The sequence below is a fragment of the Phalaenopsis equestris genome, unplaced genomic scaffold, assembly GCF_001263595.1.
Source record: "Phalaenopsis equestris unplaced genomic scaffold, ASM126359v1 Scaffold229606, whole genome shotgun sequence".
In the NCBI taxonomy this organism is placed as follows: domain Eukaryota; kingdom Viridiplantae; phylum Streptophyta; class Magnoliopsida; order Asparagales; family Orchidaceae; genus Phalaenopsis; species Phalaenopsis equestris.
Window position 1 is genome coordinate 208,818 of NW_018247579.1, and position 19,337 is coordinate 228,154.

The 19,337-nt window shown below is 34.8% G+C and overlaps 1 protein-coding gene across 1 annotated transcript; it reads left to right on the plus strand.

The window, feature by feature from the left end:
- The first annotated feature begins 281 nt into the window (after nucleotides 1–281).
- Nucleotides 282–2,377, plus strand: LOC110038041 (pentatricopeptide repeat-containing protein At1g55630-like). The gene is made up of 2 exons (XM_020742798.1): nucleotides 282–555; nucleotides 665–2,377. Exon 2 carries the CDS (start codon nucleotides 759–761, stop codon nucleotides 2,217–2,219), a length of 1,461 nt encoding a protein of 486 aa, XP_020598457.1. The 5' UTR covers nucleotides 282–555; nucleotides 665–758; the 3' UTR covers nucleotides 2,220–2,377.
- The last annotated feature ends 16,960 nt before the right edge of the window (nucleotides 2,378–19,337 follow it).

The following is a 19,337-nucleotide window of genomic DNA, read 5'->3' on the forward strand; positions in this document are numbered from 1 at the left end:
GTTTCCTTGCATAAGACCTGCACATATAAGAGAAAAATTTGCATACGTAAGACGTATACAACGCTGCGTACGTCAGAGATGTTATTCAGAGAGTATTGGGGGGTTATATCCCCGTTATACTTCTTAACCTCCGTCTAACCTACCTGTAATCTATAAATATATGAAAATAGAAGTACAAAATTTACTAGAAAGTACAGATATGTTAGAAGAGAGATTAGATGTATTAAACTTTGTATAACTCAAATATAACTCGAGTATCAGCGATGCCGAAGCAAATTTTCCTGCACATATAGGTGGCAACCTGCGGACAGCCTCTCCGACATCCTCCCCCTCCACCAGTTCCGCCCAAACGTGCCATCGCTGTCGCTTGTCACTACCACCCCCACTGGTTTCGTCCGAAACCATCGCCTTCGTGAACCAACCTTTGCGATACAGTGGCCATTAGTGCTACAGCTAGCTGGGAAGGAAACGACGGGATCGTGGCTTATTGAAACCACTGAAACTCCCATCTTTATCATCCTTCCTCTCCTCTCGTACCAGAAACGATTGAAGAAGGTAAGACTGTTCGCGCCACCCTTCCTTGGATTTTCGCAAATCGGCGTTATTTTGCGATTTACGGGAGCTCAGGATTTACGGAGGCATTTTTTGCCGTTTGGCTTGGCAGGATTTAGCATAAATCCTGCATAAGTTCTGCTTAAAACCGGCTGCCGAGCAGCCCCTTTGAATTTCGTAGAGAATGAGAACCTGCTTCACCCGTCATGAGGATCCCCATTCTTTTTGCTATAAGGCGAAAGCTCAAACCTTCCTTAATCCAACATATTTGGCCTTCTGCTACTTTCTGTGACAATCGGTGCAGAACAGATGACGATTGTTTGAGGGACCGTCAAGCTAGCTTGCTTTTTGGACCCATTTCTGATGAATCCCTTCTTGGTCTTCCTTCTCCTGCAAGTGAGGAAGGCGAGGAAGAGGAGCAAGACAGCTGCAGTCCTCGTAAAAGATTTTTGGCAGGGATTAGAGTTCAAGCCAATCAAATATTTCATGTTCTCCAGCAGGATGGACCGGGATTCAATGCCAGAGAAGCTCTTGATGCTCTTAAAGTGAAGATCTCCCCCGCTTTGGTGCGAGAACTTCTACTCCACATACTAAGGTCCGTGAATGGTGCAAACAAGCAACGATTTTCGAGACTGGGGTACAAGTTCTTCGTGTGGGCAGGACAGCAGCAGGGGTACAAGCACACCCCTAATGCCTACAATCTCGCCATGAAGATTTTTGCCGAGTCAGAAGAACTGAAAGCCATGTGGAGATTAGTCGATGAGATGACTCAAAATGGGCTTCCCATCACTCCTCGCACCTTCAACATCTTAATTTCCGCTTCTGGAGAAGCCGGCATGGCAAGGAAAGTTGTGGAGAGATTCATTAAATCTCAGGACTTCAACTATCGACCGTATAAGCATTCCTTCAACGCCATCCTTCATTCTCTCATCATCATGAATCAATACAGGTTGATCGAATGGGTATATCAGCAGATGCTCCTTCAGGGATGCGAACCGGATGTCTTCACCTACAATGTGGTATTATGTGCAAAATTCAGGTTGGGGAAGTTGGATCAGTTCCATAGACTGCTCGATGAGATGCGAGACAAAGGAATTACACCAGATATACATACCTATAATCTCCTTCTTCATGTTCTTGGCAAAGGTGATAAACCTCTCGCCGCTGTCGAGTTGTTGAACTACATGACCGATGTCGGGTGTCATCCGACCGTGCTCCATTTTACAAACTTGATAGATGGTCTCAGCCGCGCTGGAAATCTCGATGCCTGTAAGTATTTCTTCGATGAAATGATTAAGAAGGGGTGTGAACCCGATGTAGTTTGCTATACTGTCATGATAACAGGATACACAGTGGCTTCTGAATTCGAGGAGGCTCATAAGCTGTTTGATCAAATGCTTGAAAGAGGGCAGCTTCCCAATGTTTTTACATTTAATTCTATGATTCGTGGACTTTGCATTGCTGGTAGATTTGATGATGCATGCTCTATGTTGAAGGATATGGAAAATAAAGGCTGTAAACCAAATTTTTCTGTGTATAGTACATTGGTTAGCAGGCTTAGAAATGCAGGAAAGGTTTCTGATGCAAATGATATAATCAATTATATGGTAGAGAGGGGTCACTATCTTCATCTATTAACAAGGTTCAAGGGGTATAGGAGATGTTAGATAACTGGAGATAAGCTTCAAAGAGTTCTCTACAAGCTTTGGAATATCATCAACTTCTCAAGTAGGAAATATTTACATACATACAACACAATTCTCTATGTCTTTACATATCCATCACTCAAAGTTTAATATTTACATTTATAACACTTTGGCGTCATAAACCTATGCATGAAAATGAGTACTTTTCTTTTAAAAAGATAGCGATGATGCTATTTTTGATGTGTTGTTTGATTTTTTAGTGGTATGCATGTAAATTTGAATGTTTAGGTGTTAGAAATGTTAATACATAAGAATTGTGTGGTATGCATGTAAACGCCCCTTCTTTTTTGTACACTTAATATGCAGGACTAGCTTCTATTTGTAATTTCTTTTTAGCTTGAATCCCATACTTATATGAAAGCTGCAATCTGTTTCAACTTAGGGTCTGTTTGGGGCAGCTGTTGATTATTTATAATCTGCTGATAAGCAGATTATTCTGATAATCTGATAATCTGATAATTATCAGAATAATATGGCTTGCTGTTTGGGGTAATTTATTCAGAATAGCTTATTGGTAGTTATAGTTGTATAAATGACATTCCTGCCCCTGTCTGATCAAACTGTTTGGGGCAGCTTATTCAGAATAGCTTATTGGTAGGACATAATCATATAATGTAGAAGCATACTATCATCACAGATCAGGTCCAAAAGATGACATACAGTTTTCACACTCTGGTGAGTACCAGAAGAAATAAAAAAAAGATAAAGACAAGTAAAGCTACAATGAGAAATATTAAAATATTTAATTTTAAATTTTGGCTACGCCTGTCCTCTGCTGCACTATCAAACTAGGAAAATATCAGATAAGACAAGTAAAACTACAATGAGAAATATTAAAATATCTAATTTTAAATTTTGGCTATGCCTTTCCTCTGCTGCACTATCAAACTAGGAAAATATCAGATTCCTATGACTGCTGACGGTGTGATATGTGGGACTGTTAGCCCACCAGAAGAAACCACAATGAGCTGAAACTCCCTTGGCACAACCGTAGAACTGCCTCCCAAAGCTATGAGACTGACGCGACGTGAACAACGAAGCCGGTATTCCACAATAACACAACACAAAATACCTCTGTCTGCCGAAGTGGGCAACGGGATTTCAATTCCGATGACCGACAGCTTCTTACGGACAAACTCCACACCAAAAATATCTTATATAAAAAAAAATAAATAAAATACACATAAAATTTGATCTACATATATACGAAGAAAAGAAAGACTTGTTGGATTAGCTGCCATATATAACATCTGTTATAGGTTCAGAGCAGCCATCTTAGCCACACCCTCCACGTCATGAACTTCAAATTCATTAAATTCATTCTCATCCTCAGGAACTGAAGGCCCGATCATGATTTCTGATGGTTCTTCATATGATTTCTGATGGTTCTTCATAGACAGTCAGCTCTTTGTTATCAGCCATACTAAAGTCCGTATCTGAACGTGAAGGATGTCATCGGATGAAGTTATGAAGTGCCATTGTTACCATCCACAATATGCACCTGCTTCTGAAATGAATATGACAATATATCACGTAGGATGACTCATTTCTTCTTCGAAACCCCAAACGTTCTTTCAATTACCTCACGTAAAGAGTAGTGTCGTTTGTTAAACATTTCTTTCCTACCACGAATAGTTTCATTTGCTTGCTCAAAATCAGGAATATGATACCTAGTGTCTGGATATGGCTTCAGATAGCCCCTTTACATAGCGTATCCAGTATCAATCAAATAGTATTTTTCTGTTATGGACGATATTGTTATTTGTAATAAATACCTATAATTTTGAATTGTATAAATCAAAACATACTTGAAGGCGGATGAGGAAAACCCTGCAATCTATTCCTCTTAGCATAGGAGAAAATCCTACTGTCATGTGCACTCCCTTTCCAGTCCGCCATAACATATGTGAAACAAATGTTGAAGCAAATACAAAATCACATACCGCCATGGTATTTTGAGTCGTTGAGCCACTTCGACCAATGTAAGCCATATTGTCCTGGCTGGGTATTCGGGCATCAACGTGAGTACCGTCAATTGCACATATGCAGTTCTGTTTTACAAGGTTAAAAAATATTTATATTTTGATATGAAAGTAAATAAAAGAATGATTACCTTGAAGTAAGGCATGTAATGGGGATCGACTGCGATTTGTCTTGGAGTATTAGCAAATGATGGATCCTTTGGCATGATGATTTTAGCGGCTAAGCTAGCAAGTGTCTGTATGTCTTTGGAAAAATAACGGCTTATTGTCTCCGATGAATGTTGAAATCTCTCCATAGCACCCCTAATTGATTTCTTCTGTGACAGAATATATAGTGTTATAGCTAATACCTCCCTTCTCGTCGTTCTCGAATAACCTTGGAGTCCATGATTCAGGGATAACTCGTGCAGCGGATCCATAAAGATCGGTATTGTCATTCGAAATATGTTACTGAACCTAATAGGATGTCCAGAAAGCATTTCGCCTACCCATTTATCCCCAACAAAGCTAGAGGTCATTCAGGGTATACGAAGTCTGCTTGACCGGTAATACTCCAACAGTAATATGACAATAGCTGCAACCCATGCCATTCTCTTACGACGTTAATGTTGTGGATCCATCCTAAAAGGAGAAAGATCTCGGTTAGTTCATCAATTATTAGTCAATAGAGCGAGAGAGAATAAAGGCTGAGTACTCAACAAGTTAGAATAAAAAAATGTAGAGCTCTACTAATATGCATTCAGAAATCAAGTATAAGTTCATTAAAAAAAACACAACTACAAAAAAATGTTTAGTACATCAGTTTGAAGAGTACAAAATTCATTTCTTAAAAATGTCTAAAAACTCAATCATCCACAATAACACGTAAATATTCGACTCGCAACTCTAGTTCCATCGCCAGAAATATGTGCCTACGTGTTGGATTCTCAAGTTTTTTCATACATACTGCATGAAAGCGTTTATCTGCTACTACTTCAGGGATGGTAGACAACGTTCAAAGACAATCGAAGATAGTGGTGAAAGCCGAATGCATGGGGATCCTCGCGTCCAACTTCGCAGAACAAAATATAATACACGAGCCCTAAACACCAGTCGCGAAAGCCAAACGCACGAGGATCCCCGCGTCCGACTCCGCAGAACAAAATATCATACGTGATTATCGTCGTTTTGGTGACGCGCACGGAACGTCTTTTCCAAACGACACGTTTTCAAAACGCCGCCGCACTCTGCCCCAAACGGGCACTTAGAAACTGAATCGGTGCAGAGTCAACCAAGTTGCCTATGCTTTATAGGTTGCTACATTATTTTTTAAGGATGTTTAACTTTGCAAGAAGCATGATATTGAACTTTTATTAATGATGGCAGTTGCTCTTCTTCAACCTGATTAATTTAGAGACCAAGAAATTTGAGTTCTGTATGTATAGCTGTAGCTGAAGATTTAATTGATGACATCATGAAACAAAAAACCAACCATGCCATTCTATTAGTATGCATATTTTATATTCACATTTTTATGCTCATATTGCTCATCAAAGCCCTTATTAAGGGTTTTTTTTTAACTTTTAATTTATTGATTCGACAAATAATTATGATAGCATATGATATTTAAATATGAATGTACGTGTACCCTTTATAAAATTAAGGGTCATAACTTATTTGCTGTGGAGTAAAATATAAAATTTTTGCGATCATTTGTGGAGTTATTATTCGATAGTTTCACATGATTTTGCTTTGATGTGGGAAGTGCTAATTTTAAATTTGATGATTTGCAAATTGCTGCATGCTAGTATTGTTGATTTGCATTGCTTGATTTGAAATCAATAAAATAATATATGCTAGCTTGTGTTATTCTTATGTTTTCATGGAAATATTACTTGTTAAGATTTTCCATAATTTTATCGATGAAAATCTATTTTTCCTTGTGCTATTTCCACGTTTTTGCTCCGCACTTGTAATATGAATGCATTGCAGACCTTTTAACCCTTTTTTGGTCAGTATAAAGGGCTATATAACTAATGTTTTTTGGATTAGTCATAAATGGGATACCTAATTTAGTTTGGGTTTTGCCAATTGCTTATTTTATCTAGTTCTTTTGAGTATATTCTTTATTTCAACATGGGACAAGTAATTGGGTTTGTTAGGAGTTATTGTTTGGAAGGTAAACGTCTTTATGGTAACTTCTTATTGTATATATACACTATTTCAATTTCTTAGCCTATGGAATGCTAATCAGAATCTTTCTTGTGATGTGAAAATTTCATGTTTTATACTTAAAAGTCTTTAAAGCTTATTTGGGATTAATTTTCTTTTTTCTTTTTTCGGTTTGTTTTCTTTATTTTTAAAACATGTTTGTTGGTATGTTCTTTACATAATTTTTTTTTGTTTCTACAAACAAATTAACATGTTCTTGAAAATACTCGAAAGAAAATTTAGGTGTTTTGAGTTTTTTAAAAATTAATTATATCTTAATCAAACATAACAAATATGTTTTGTTTCAAATTAAAACATAAAATAAAAACAAAAAAAAAAAAAAGGAAAAAATGAAAACTGATTATCTAGACTGTATGATTCTCAATAAACAGCTAACGACTTAAGACTTCCGTTTCAAATAAAATTTTGTGCAATCTCTGACCATTTTTAACATTAAAAACTAAAAGTTGTCATCTAGGTAATTACTCTTTTATCTTACTTCTCCATCAGTTCAATTTCTTCTATTTCTTCATGTGAAAGGGTGGACCTTCTCTTATTTTACCACTTTATCACTAAACTACCAACATTTGCTCAACAAGGAGCAAATGCTTGCTTGATGAATAGTTTAAAGTTCAAAGTTAAGCCATAAGAGCAATAAAAAAGTAATGGGGTTTTTACATTCCAACCACCCAAAATATTGAATATGACCTTTTAACCACAGAAACTTTAAAGATAATATTTCAGAAACTTTGTTTCTTACAACCACCCTCATTTACTGATTAATGGAGTCTTTGAGTGAAAGTTTAAGATGATTAAAATATTATATTTACAGCTTTGGGTGGTTAAAATGTTATATTCAATATTTTGAGTGGTGCTTATTTAAAAGTCTATTTTATAGGATCTACTTGCCTTTTATTTAATGCATGAATCCTTTTTGATGCTATTATGGATTTGTTGACCGGCAGTCGTTGCCTAATTCAAATTTTTTTTCCTGAACTTTTTTCCCTGACCCGCTGTTAGTATTAGATTCATTCTTACCTAAAAGTCACAAATAGCAGGGTTATGGCTAATGACAAAGGTGATGATCTGCCTAACAGTGATTATGTGCCATCGAATATTTGATTTTTTCTAATTGGTGAAAAGGGTTAAGCAGGCAAAATCTAGCATCTTTTTTCGTTCTTCTAGTCTCCGACTTAAAAAGTCTTGTGGTGCTTACTTGATCAGAAGTTAAATAAAGAAAGGATATTGCAGAGACTGCTTTCGATAACAAAATTGTAGACATGAAATCAATCTTTAGTATTTTCTCACAATTCACAAAGAAACTAACGCTGCAACATATTTGCTTTATTCTTTCTCTGGCACAATTGATATGACAAAAAAAGCTTTTGCTTTTGAGAAGTTTGATTTAGCAGGAAAGGGATTCAATGTGGAATCAAATGCCATTAGATGGTGCAATTTTATATAACTTCAATGAAATAAACTATTCATATAGATGATTTACATGATATTACCTTCAATTTTTTTTTTCTATTTCCATTTTGTTTTAGACATGCTTGTACATTATAAAATGTTTGATGTGTGGTTGATCTCATTTATAGTGAGGTTGGCACACTATTCCTTCTTCACTGTTTATGATCTTGTCTTAGCATTGGAGTTCCCTCATTTGACTCTTAGTTGACTTTTCTATTGGTTAGGTGGAACTTGGACCAAGCCTAAAAGTAAACCAACTCGGCTTCCTTGATCTATGGTGAAGTCAAGTTGATCCTTAACTCACATAAGTGAAACTTAGCTGATCACGATTGGATCATTAAGAACAAGGAAGCAAACTAAGTCTCCGTGTAGGACCCAAGGTGCTTCTAGACCATCCTTATGACCCTTGAACCTAAAACTCAATCTAAGATAGAGGTGTCAAAACTTGAGCTGACAAGCCAATACTATTCGAACTCGACTCAAAAAATCCGAGTTGGGGTTGACCCAAATATTTTTTGAATCGGGTTTGGGTCAGAGGATTCAACGAGTTTATTATTCGGGTCCGATTTGGGTTGGGTTTGAACCCGACTCGCCGACCCAAATTGACAATCCTAGGTGTCAAAAATTGACCTAACACACGAACATGACTCAGATTCATCTTGAAAATTTTGGGTTAGAATTGACCTGAATTTTTTTCGAGTCGGGTTCAGGTCAGAGGATTCGACCCGTTTATTGTTCGGGTCGGGTTTGGGTTCGGGCTGACCCGATTTGGGTTGGGTCATTTTTGGGTCAGACCTGAACTCGACCCGCTGAGCCGAATTTGACATCCCTATTCTAAGGCATTAGGACCCATTCTACATGTCTTTAGGCTTAATGTTTACTAATTTCGATGCTTAAGCCATAACTGATTTAATTTGACCTAGTCAACTCTTAGCGATCCTGTGGGGCTCCTTAAATCAGTTGAACTCAATTACTCAAGCATTTTGTTTTTACTGAGCTTAATAAGTTTATAGGTCATGGGCTGGCCCCAAATCCTCCAAAGCTTAGGTTTAACCTACTTTGACCTAGTGGGCTACTTGATATAGTTGACCCAAACAATCCATTAAATAGGTGATTTGGTCAAATTCATTAAAAGAGCACTAAATTTAAATTAAATTAAATCAAATGAAGTGTAAACACGATTCAAACTCAATCCATTCAATTAAAATTTAAGCTGAAGCCTCAAGTCTTCACTTGGGCCAATGAGTCCATTTGGCCAATATGGCCCAAATAAGCCAAATTGAGAAAACAATGCAATTAAAAATCAAATAATACCAAATCAACACAAATGAGTTTTAAAATTAAAATAAACTAAATTGAATTAAATTTGAAACAAAGTGAACACCAATTGGGCTAACCAAGTCATCTAACTTAATTTGACCCAAATGGATTATATTAAACTCAATTATTATGAAATTAAAATTAATTAAAATTAATTAAAATCAAATGACTGTAAAAGTGTGAAATTAAAATTAATTAAAATCAAATGACTGTAAAAGTAAACAATAACTTATGAGACCCAATCCAAGCCTCATTGGGGTTCAATTGTGGTCAATTTGGGTGACCCAAAATACTGCATTGGGCCAAATCTAAATTATACCAAAGTTAGTTTAAATTAATCATTCCTATAGCTGTAAAAAGACCAATTAAACATAATTCAACTTCAATTGATGTCTAATTTGGTCAATTGGATCACTTGACCCAAGTTTACCTAATTTGATCGTAATAGTTCAAAATAAACTAAAATTCAAATTAGCTCAAATTAAATATTTCTAAAGGTCTAAAATCATTAGTTGCGTTTAATTGAATCTAATTCAAACCTAATGGAAGTCCAGTTTTGCCAAATAGGGTACTTGATTTAAATTGAGTCAAAATCAAATTAAATTTAAATTAATTCAAATTGTGAGTCCTTCAAGCTTAAATCATTGATTGAACATAAACCAACACTTCTTTAATCCTTATTTGGCTTATTAGCCATTTGATCCACTAACTCAAATTGGCCCCATTGATTCATATTAAGCCAAACCCAATCAGTACTGTCTCAAATGTAACTAAACTTGAGATGCTAGTCCCCGAGGTCCCTAATGATCTACCCAAAGCGATCCAACCCTACGTGAATTCAACTTGGGTTGAACCAAACTAAAGAAAGATCCCAAAGTCAACTAAATTTAATTTGGGTTAGGCCTCAAAAGTCATCCTAAGGCCTAAAGGCTTTGCCTAGGTCTTCTTTGAGCTATCCCAAACTAACCCTAGCTGTCCCAACTCACTAAAGACTCACCTAGGTCTAAAACATGAAAGTGATAAGGCTTGGTTCACCTCTCACAACCCAACTAGTTTAGATCTTAGCCCAAAAGGTCACAGCCACTAGCAAATTCTCTCCTAACTAGTCCCCAATCGTTTTCATCTAGCAAGTTTGCCCAAGGCCTGGTCCATAGCCAGACCAAGCCAAAAATTTTGTTCATGGAGGTAGATCCAATGGAGGAAATTTAAAATCAACACACTGAAATCACTCCACTTTAAGGCCGAAGTTCATAAAAGCAACTACCCCCTCATCTCTCTCCCCTCCTGGTGGTTTTCCATATCTTGCATCAAACACATCCAGAAGTCCAATTGTTCATTGGAAGGAGCTCGTGGAGCTCCATGAAGCCTAATCAATGCTGCCATCACATTGAATGTCCACTTCATCAAGGTGTGTGCCATGAACACCTCTTTAGTTTGCTCGACCTTAATAGTTTGTGAAGCAGAGTTTTGAATTCTTTTTTAATTTTAAGTTTGTTTAGGGTCAGATTTATGTTTAATTTTTATATTTCTTTTATTTATTTGTTTTAGTTTATTATATGAATTGATTTATTTATGGCTTTTAATATTATTTGATTTGAAATTTTATTAATTTTGGAAATGATTTTTAAATTAGATTTTTTAGTGGATTTGGTTTTAATTTTATAGAATTTAGTTTTAAATTTGATCATTTTTAATTTTTTTTAGGATTAGCTCAATCATGATTTTAAGTGAACATCGAAGTAATTGTAATTGTGCTCACTCTAAACCAAAAGAATGAGCTTGAAGAGAGGTCCAAATATCAAACCATGTGTTAAGGATTATATCAATTATATTTCAAAGTAAGGGCAGTGAAGAAGTTGTTTAAGGTCTATTTTGGTTTCTACAGTAGCATATAAAAAAAATCGTAAGACTAGACCTTAGGCTCTAAAGATGGGATGAGAAGAGGAGATGTAGATCTAATAAAAAATGAGGTCAACTTGTAAGAATATGATGAACACCTAGTAGTATATTTATGTTTGAAACACTGATGCTTTACAAATTATAAATTTGATTTATCCCTCACATTTTGTTTTCTCATTTGCTTCTACTCATATTTTGGTGGGGAATTTTGTTTCTATAGCTGCACAGTTTGTGCTAGCTGCCCTTTGATTTCTGTAGTGTTATCTTGCTATGGGTTATTATTATCATATTGGTTTTGGCATTCTTCGTTTCTCTTGTGACGATTTAACATAATTATTCATCATGTCTCATTTGCTTCTACTCATATTCTTAATGTTGATGTTCAAAGTGAACTGCAGGTATTTCATAATGAAACAGCTTTTTTTATGCTTTTTAATACTCGGAATACCACTTGATATTTGATTTTGGTTTAGATGCATTTACATACATACCACCAATTCCACCTATGTTCTTACATAAATAAACTTTGCTTTTCACTTTTAAACCACCCAACATTCCCTATTTGTATAAAAAAAATACCACTCTTTTAACTTCTATAATGTGAAAAACACCTTCTCATGCACAAGAAAGGTTGAAGTTTAGGTGTAAGATTTGTAAATACATAGGAATTGTCTCAACAATGATTTATCCAGAATTGTCGTATAGCGATTTCATAAGGGACGGGTTTTGCAGAGGAATCTATTCATTGATTGCTAATTTAATCATAAAGATTCTCATCAAGGTAGATGTATTTAAAATAATATTAATTTGTTAAAGATCTAAAGATTCTCATCAAGGTAGATCTATTTAAATTGAATATACAATAAAATATTATTAAATAAATTAAAATACTTGCTTGAGAATTTAATTATAAATAGAAGTTTGAAAATGAATATATTTTGAAATGCATAACAAAGTTATATTATAGATGTTCTCGTAAATTGAAATTGAGTTTGTTTTAAAAAGCATGTTTAGTTCGTAGAGTCGGGTGTCACTGATAACTTCTTAAATTATCCGTGCTGCTTTAGCGTTTTTTTAACCACCAAGTCAGCCTAACATTTACAATGCTTGGATTTAGAAAGTCAAAAAACACTCCAAGCAAAGAAGTAATTAAAGTTTATTAAAAGAAGGAAACGTTTCACTAAGAGATCAATGTTTATACACTGGATTACTTTAAAAATTTTGGCTGGTTCCAAAAGAAAGGGAGATACCTCTATTTATAGTCTTCTCTCAAGACTATGAGAACTTTCAAGATCACATTAGAATGTTACTACTTCTAGAAGATTCTATGTTATATACTTGTTTATAGAACTTTTTAGACTACCCTAGAGTTTCTCTATAATTTTTCCTCTTCGAATGCTCTCTAGAATGTGGTGGGACTTTATAGAGTCTTTTAAGCTGATCTACTTTTGAATCATCTTTCCCTGAATGGAGGGGTACAACTAACCCACTTGAGATGGCGGTGTGTGACACTAGGCTCCTTAAAAGATGAGTGAATGGGTATGCAATTAAAAAGTATAGTTTTTTTTTTATTTCTAATAGTTAAAATTCAGTAATTAAACATAATTTAATAAAAAAGTGAACCATCACAATCACATAATAAAAGTGCATGAATAAGGTAGGTTATATGAATTTTATTGTATATAATAACAACTTGCTTCATGTTTTAGTTTATTATCATAGACATAAGTAATTATTTAACAAACAACTTTGAAAGATAATAATATACATGATTAAGAAGGTTGCGAAATAATACGAGGCTTCCTTCCTCCAGAAGCTTACCATTAATTCTTCCTCTATTTAGAAAGCTTGAGTTACACGTGAAATCTAAATCATGGAAGTAAAATAAAGTGTTGAATTTTGATTTCTTCATAAATCATACCCAATGAATAGAACGTAAGAAAAGAGAGAGAGAGAGATGTGATAATGAACAGTAAAATATCTTATCGATCATGTCTCGTGCATAAAATGATCACTCTATTCATAAAGAAGAGAGTGCAATGTCATTTTATTACATTTTTGCCTTTGCTTTAAAGGGGAGATGTACGAGGTATTCTTTGTATTTTACATGTATGAGCACATTATTGAAGTGCTCCTTGGCTTAGTCAGATGAGCTTGATTGGCTTCCGGTCGGCATGACCAATTAAATAAGTTAGGTTTGGTCGGCATTACCACTCGGTTAATTTAGTATGGTTGTTGACCTTTGATAATAGATATGGGACATCTGGATGTCTCTGGTATGATTTGAGATGCTAAGGGATCGGGTCTTCGCTCAAGTCAACTTCGTCGTAGTGATTGGCTTGGAAACTTTATTTATCTCATTTATAATCAAAATATTTAAACTCGAATCATTTGGTCATCTTTTTTTCCTCCTCATAGTTTGCTTCACTTTGGCCTTCCTGACTTTAGTTTGAACTACACCTTCCTAACTTTGGCTCTGTCTATTGCACTCAGTTGGATAAGTGAGTCTCACGTTCTTATGTTAGTGGGCCCTCCAACATGACACTCTTCTCCACTGGATCATTAGATCTCCTTAGAATCAATGTTGGCACATTATCAATGTGCATACTTATTTTTCTGATTCTCTTACTTCTTGCAAGTGACACTGAGATAAAAATAAGAGAATTTAATGCAAAAAGTATACCACATTTTTTATTAGTCAATGATTCAATAATTGAATTCATTTGATTTACACATTTTTTATCCTTATAAATAAGTTATGGTTGTATTTCTTCACATTTTGGTCACTCACGACTAATCAAACCACAAATCCAATGACCCCAGGAGGACGAAACCATGGGATCTTCACTTGTTCATTCAAAAATCAAAAATTGAAAAAAAAAATAATTAGCAAAGTGACATGCCTAGAAATGTGCTACTTTTTAATATACAATTTACTATCATTTTTAATGATATTGCACTTTTATAGAATGTATTTTACATGTTTTTTGCTTCGGGTACAATAAATGGATTTTTGGAGAAAATGAAGCAAAAATGTTGCAATTTAAAGTCAAATCGAGAAATGAAGAAAATTCTGATATGACGCATTTTGATATGTCTTTCTATGCTTAATCTCCTTTACATTTATCACATATTTATGAATGAAATTGCAATTTAAAGAAATATTATTTTCATTTTTATCTTATAGGTGTAACACTTAGAGCAGATTAGAGTTGAAGCAGGGCGAGCGAAATGGGGGTGCTGCTAGCAGGGTAGCGCCTAGGCACCAGTCTCACCTAAAAAATGGCGCGTAAGCGCCAATCCTGGTGCCTAGGGGCCAGAAACAGTTGTGGATGGATCTAGATGCCCCAAGGAGTTTAAAAGGCACCTTTTGGGATTTGGGAAGACACCTTTTGGCATTTCAAACTATTAGAAACTTCAAGAACATCCAAAGGTTGTAGATAGGAGTTGGAGATGTAGTTTTCTGCCTTTTATGGAGAAATTGGTGATGGATTTTGAGTGCTGCTTGCAGCGTAGCGCCTAGGCGCTAGTCTCACCTAGAAAATGGCACGTAAGCGCCAATTCTGGTGTTTAGGCGTCAGAAACAGTTGTGGACGGATTTAGATGCCTCAAGGAGTTTAAAAGGCACCTTTTGGGATGGGAAGACACCTTTTGGCATTTCAAACTATTATAAACTTCAAGAACATCCAAAGGTTGTAGATAGGAGTTGGAGATGTAGTTTTCTGCCTTTTATGGAGAAATTGGTGATGGATTTTGAGTGCTGCTAGCAGCGTAGCGCCTAGGCGCTAGTCTCACCTAGAAAATGGCGCGTAAGCGCCAATTCTGGTGTTTAGGTGTCAGAAACAGTTGTGGACGGATTTAGATGCCTCAAGGAGTTTAAAAGGCACCTTTTGGGATTTGGGAAGACACCTTTTGGCATTTCAAACTATTATAAACTTCAAGAACATCCAAAGGTTGTAGATAGGAGTTGAAGATGTAGTTTTCTGCCTTATATGGAGAAATTGGTGATGGATTTTGAGTGCTGCTAACAGCGTAGTGCCTAAGCGCTAGTCTCACCTAGAAAAAGGCGAGTAAGCGCCAATTCTAGTGTTTTGGCGTCAGAAACAGTTGTGGACGAATTTAGACGCCTCAAGGAGTTTAAAAGACACCTTTTGGCATTTCAAACTATTAGAAACTTCAAGAACATCCAGAGGTCGTAGATAGAAGTTGGAGACGTATTTTTCTGCCTTTTCTAGAGAAATTGATGATAAATTTTGAGAGATATGTGTAAGGAAGTGTACGAGCATTGCGTGGATTGGCAGGAGACTCTGTTGGAGGGATTTTCACCTTTTTTTAGAGGGAAAAACTAAGTAATGTATTCTTCATTGTTTTATAATTGCTGCAAACACTTTCTAAGGGATTCAATTTGATTTAATGAAGTTATTTTTTTCTTTTATCCATGCTTCGTGAGAAGTTTGCTTAACTATTTTCTTTCGATTTTAAGTAGTGACAACAGTAGGAAAATTTGTTTTAAGATAGAATATTTTTTTTATGTGATGAGTAATATCTCTTTTGTTTCACTAACATAACTTAAGTTTCAATAGGTTTTGTTAAAATCTATTGTAAGTGAATCTAAGTCTTAGGAGAGCGGTGATCTCGCAACTTGAGTGCACTCACATTGTCCGGTTGGCTATGGTGAAGTAGTTTAGGCAGCAATGCAACATTTAAAGAATTATAATTCATGATTTATTTTTATTAGGAGCTTCTAAGTGAAAGCTAGTTGTGTTAAACTAATAGATTACTAAGCGTACATATACACTTAAGAGAGGGTAGATAGACATATGTTCCTTGTTAGCACATAATTTATTACATAATTCTATCATTTCATTTACTACTGATGGTATTATCTTCATTTTAATTTTCTTTTGCAATGAAATGGATACATGTTTAGGAATTTGTCTTTGCTTAGAAATTATCTTATTTTATTAATGTGATGGTATTTTCACTAGTTCTTAATTTACTTTGCAAACTGGCAATTTGTAATGTTAAAATCCATTGCGAAACATAATGACCCGAGAAAGCTATGATTTCACACAACTATTAAATACCACACTGACCCTTAGGATGGAGGGAAGTCAAGTCCAAAAGGGAGTGCAAATAGATAGAGAGATAAGTTTTGATGGGTGTAGAATTGGTGATTCTAGAGTGATAAGCTAGAACCTTTACTAATTTGGTCTTTAATTCAAAACCTAAGGCCTGGTTAGTTCTATAGAGAGAGCACAATGGGTATGCTCCTATTTTTTACTAGCCACATTAAATTCTAAGAATTTCATTCTTATGCATTATCTAGGTTGTTGCATGTGAAAGGTACTTTGTATCATCTCGAAATTCTCCAAACCATTTTATCTAAGTAGAATTATCTTTAGATATATGTTTGTATTTAGGAGTAGTTGATAGAAAATACCCTTAATCTTTACTCCAAACAAAGACCTGACAGTAGTAGACTAGAATTAGTCGATGAGATTCTTACCTTGCTTCTCTGTTGTATTGATTATCCGGTCTTAAAAGAAAACGCTATACTACTTGAAACGATATGTGAACTTGCATAGTTCCCCTAGTGTGTGATCTATAAATAAAATTCTAAACTCTACAACATATTTGTTTTGCAACTAGCCGCCATAATTAAACTGGGTCAAGTTTTCTTTCATGGAATTAAATATCTGCCTAATTGCGGGTCGAATCAAGTTTTTGGTGTCGTCTATAGAGTTTGAAATTTAAGTAATTACACATATATGTACGTGCACATTCTAGAGGGAATCATGTTTTTTGTGCTGCTGCCGGAGAGGCTTCGGTAAGAGCTTAAAGAGAATTTTAATTGAACCTATAAAACTTAAATTTGGAAATTATAATAATATTATATAATGTATTTATTTATTGTGTGTTTATTTTAAAGAAAAATCCAAAATACCAAAAGTATTTTTGTTATGACAGTTAAGTTTTTAGATTTGTATACATAGTTTAGGAGCTGCACACCTTAAACAGTACCACTCAGATTTAGAGAGAACTTTTAGAAGGATTATGAATAAAAAAAGACTCCATAAACTTAATGTAGAAATGGCTGATTAACAGAATAATGAATATTCAATTTAAGATTATAATGCTAGTCGTTTCGATAGAGTAAATCCGAAGAGGGTAGCAAATTTTCATGAAGATATGCTTACTATTTTAACTTCTCAAGTTGAAAATATTGTGAGAAAGTTAGATCAACATGTAGAAAATTATCCTGAAGGACCACCAATTATTGATAAAAAATTATTTAGGCAATTGATTGAGACTAACTTTTCTAAAACTAGCCATGATCCTTATTCTGATTATTACAACACAGGTTGGGAACATCATTCGAACTTTAACTGGAATAATAATTTTGGAGGAGAAATCAATTTTGGGAAGATAATAAATTTAATCAGATGTGTAAGAGGAATAATAAGGACAACCTTAACGATGGACTTTTCTTTCCTCATTAATTTAACTTTAACCCACAGAATGAGGAGCTATTATTAGACGAGGTTATTATTCAAATGGAGAGTCAGATGGAAAGTCTAGGAGATGCAATAAAGAATATAAAAAACCAACCCGGGCAGATTATTAATTTAATTAATAGTTATCCTCTAGAGATTTTACCTAGTGACCCTGAGATAAACAGTGAGGAGAACAATAATGGGCAAGATAAAGCTATCCAACTATGAAGTGGAAGAGAATTGGAGGATATGGTTCAAATAAACACTGATTTGAGAAAAGAGGGAAAGTAGATTGAAAGAATAATGGAAGAAATTCCTAAAGTATTAGAGAAACCTATTTCATCAACCAAGATAAGTATAAAAAGCCAACCTCCACCATTTCTTCAGCCCAAAAAGGAAGAATTAGAAGATAACTTGAGACAGAAGAGTAACCTAGTAGAATTTGATTTAGAATATGAATCATTTACAGAGGATCTAATCTAAAATTTAGGAGATCTTGAATTATTATATAAAGATCTATTTCTTATAAATTTTAAGGATGATATTAATATGCAAATTGAGAAAATAATTAGAAGGTAATTGGATCTTGAGAGAAATATGAGAAATAACAATCTGAATTAATCTAAAAAGAAATAATGTCAGAAAAACTAAAATTCATAGATTTGGTAGAAATCCCTGGATCCAAAAAAGATTGGGCAATTGATCAAGGATTGCTTAAATGAAATTTTGATCCAGGAGGAATCTTTTGTAAGGCTGACGATGTTAAACCAGTGCTTCGTGTGAGGAAACCCACGGTTATCTTTTCTAGTGTGTTTGTGAGTTGTAATTGCTTGAGGTGTGATATGTTTATTTTAGTGTGGATTAATCAGTTTGATTAATGTTAGTGGATTTTTGGATTATTTGTGGATTGATTTGATCTTTGTATGTGTCATGAGGGAGGTGATTCCTTACATTCTTATTACAGCTAGAATTGTATATGTTCTATTATAGTAGTTGGATTAATGAGTTGTTTGCACTATTTTGGTTTGGGAGTTGCCCATAAGAAGCTGTCAGTTATCGGAACAGAAATCACGTCGCTCGCTTCGGAAGGACATTTTAATATTTACAAAAATATGAAATCAAACTGACCAATATTTTTCATAGTTTAAATGAAAGAGCACTGTACCTCAAATCCTGTATCTATTCCGAAGGATAAACACAAGACTTGAGGATGAGACTCGATAAAAAAAACTAAGAAATATATGACATTTGTTTGGTCTGCAAAACTATTTTATTTGTCGACATTTTTCCCTATTTAATATGAAGAATTAAATAGGGTTTATATTAAACTGGGTTCGGAAAAGCTTCCTATAAGGGCAAGCCCCTGTAGTTAGTTACATTTAAAATGACCAAAGCCACCTAAGAAAACTTTCGATAAAAATCAAGAAATATTATCTTCAAGGATTTCAAAAGAATAGGACTGTTTAACGAGATCGGACAGAGAGGTGTGAAATGGGATTGGCTCAAGTTTGGAGCATTTTGTTTTTGGAATTCAAAGGAGAAAGAACTAGGGGAAGTCATGGATCCGGAGGAGAACCTCGATGACTTCCCGGTCTATCCTATTGTTTGGCTTCAATTTTGAGGAGAAATATTTAGGTGATTCATCCTGCCAATTTTACTAATTTAAGACATACATTCCTGTGAAATAATCACACAAATGGCCTGAAAGATGTGAGTATTTA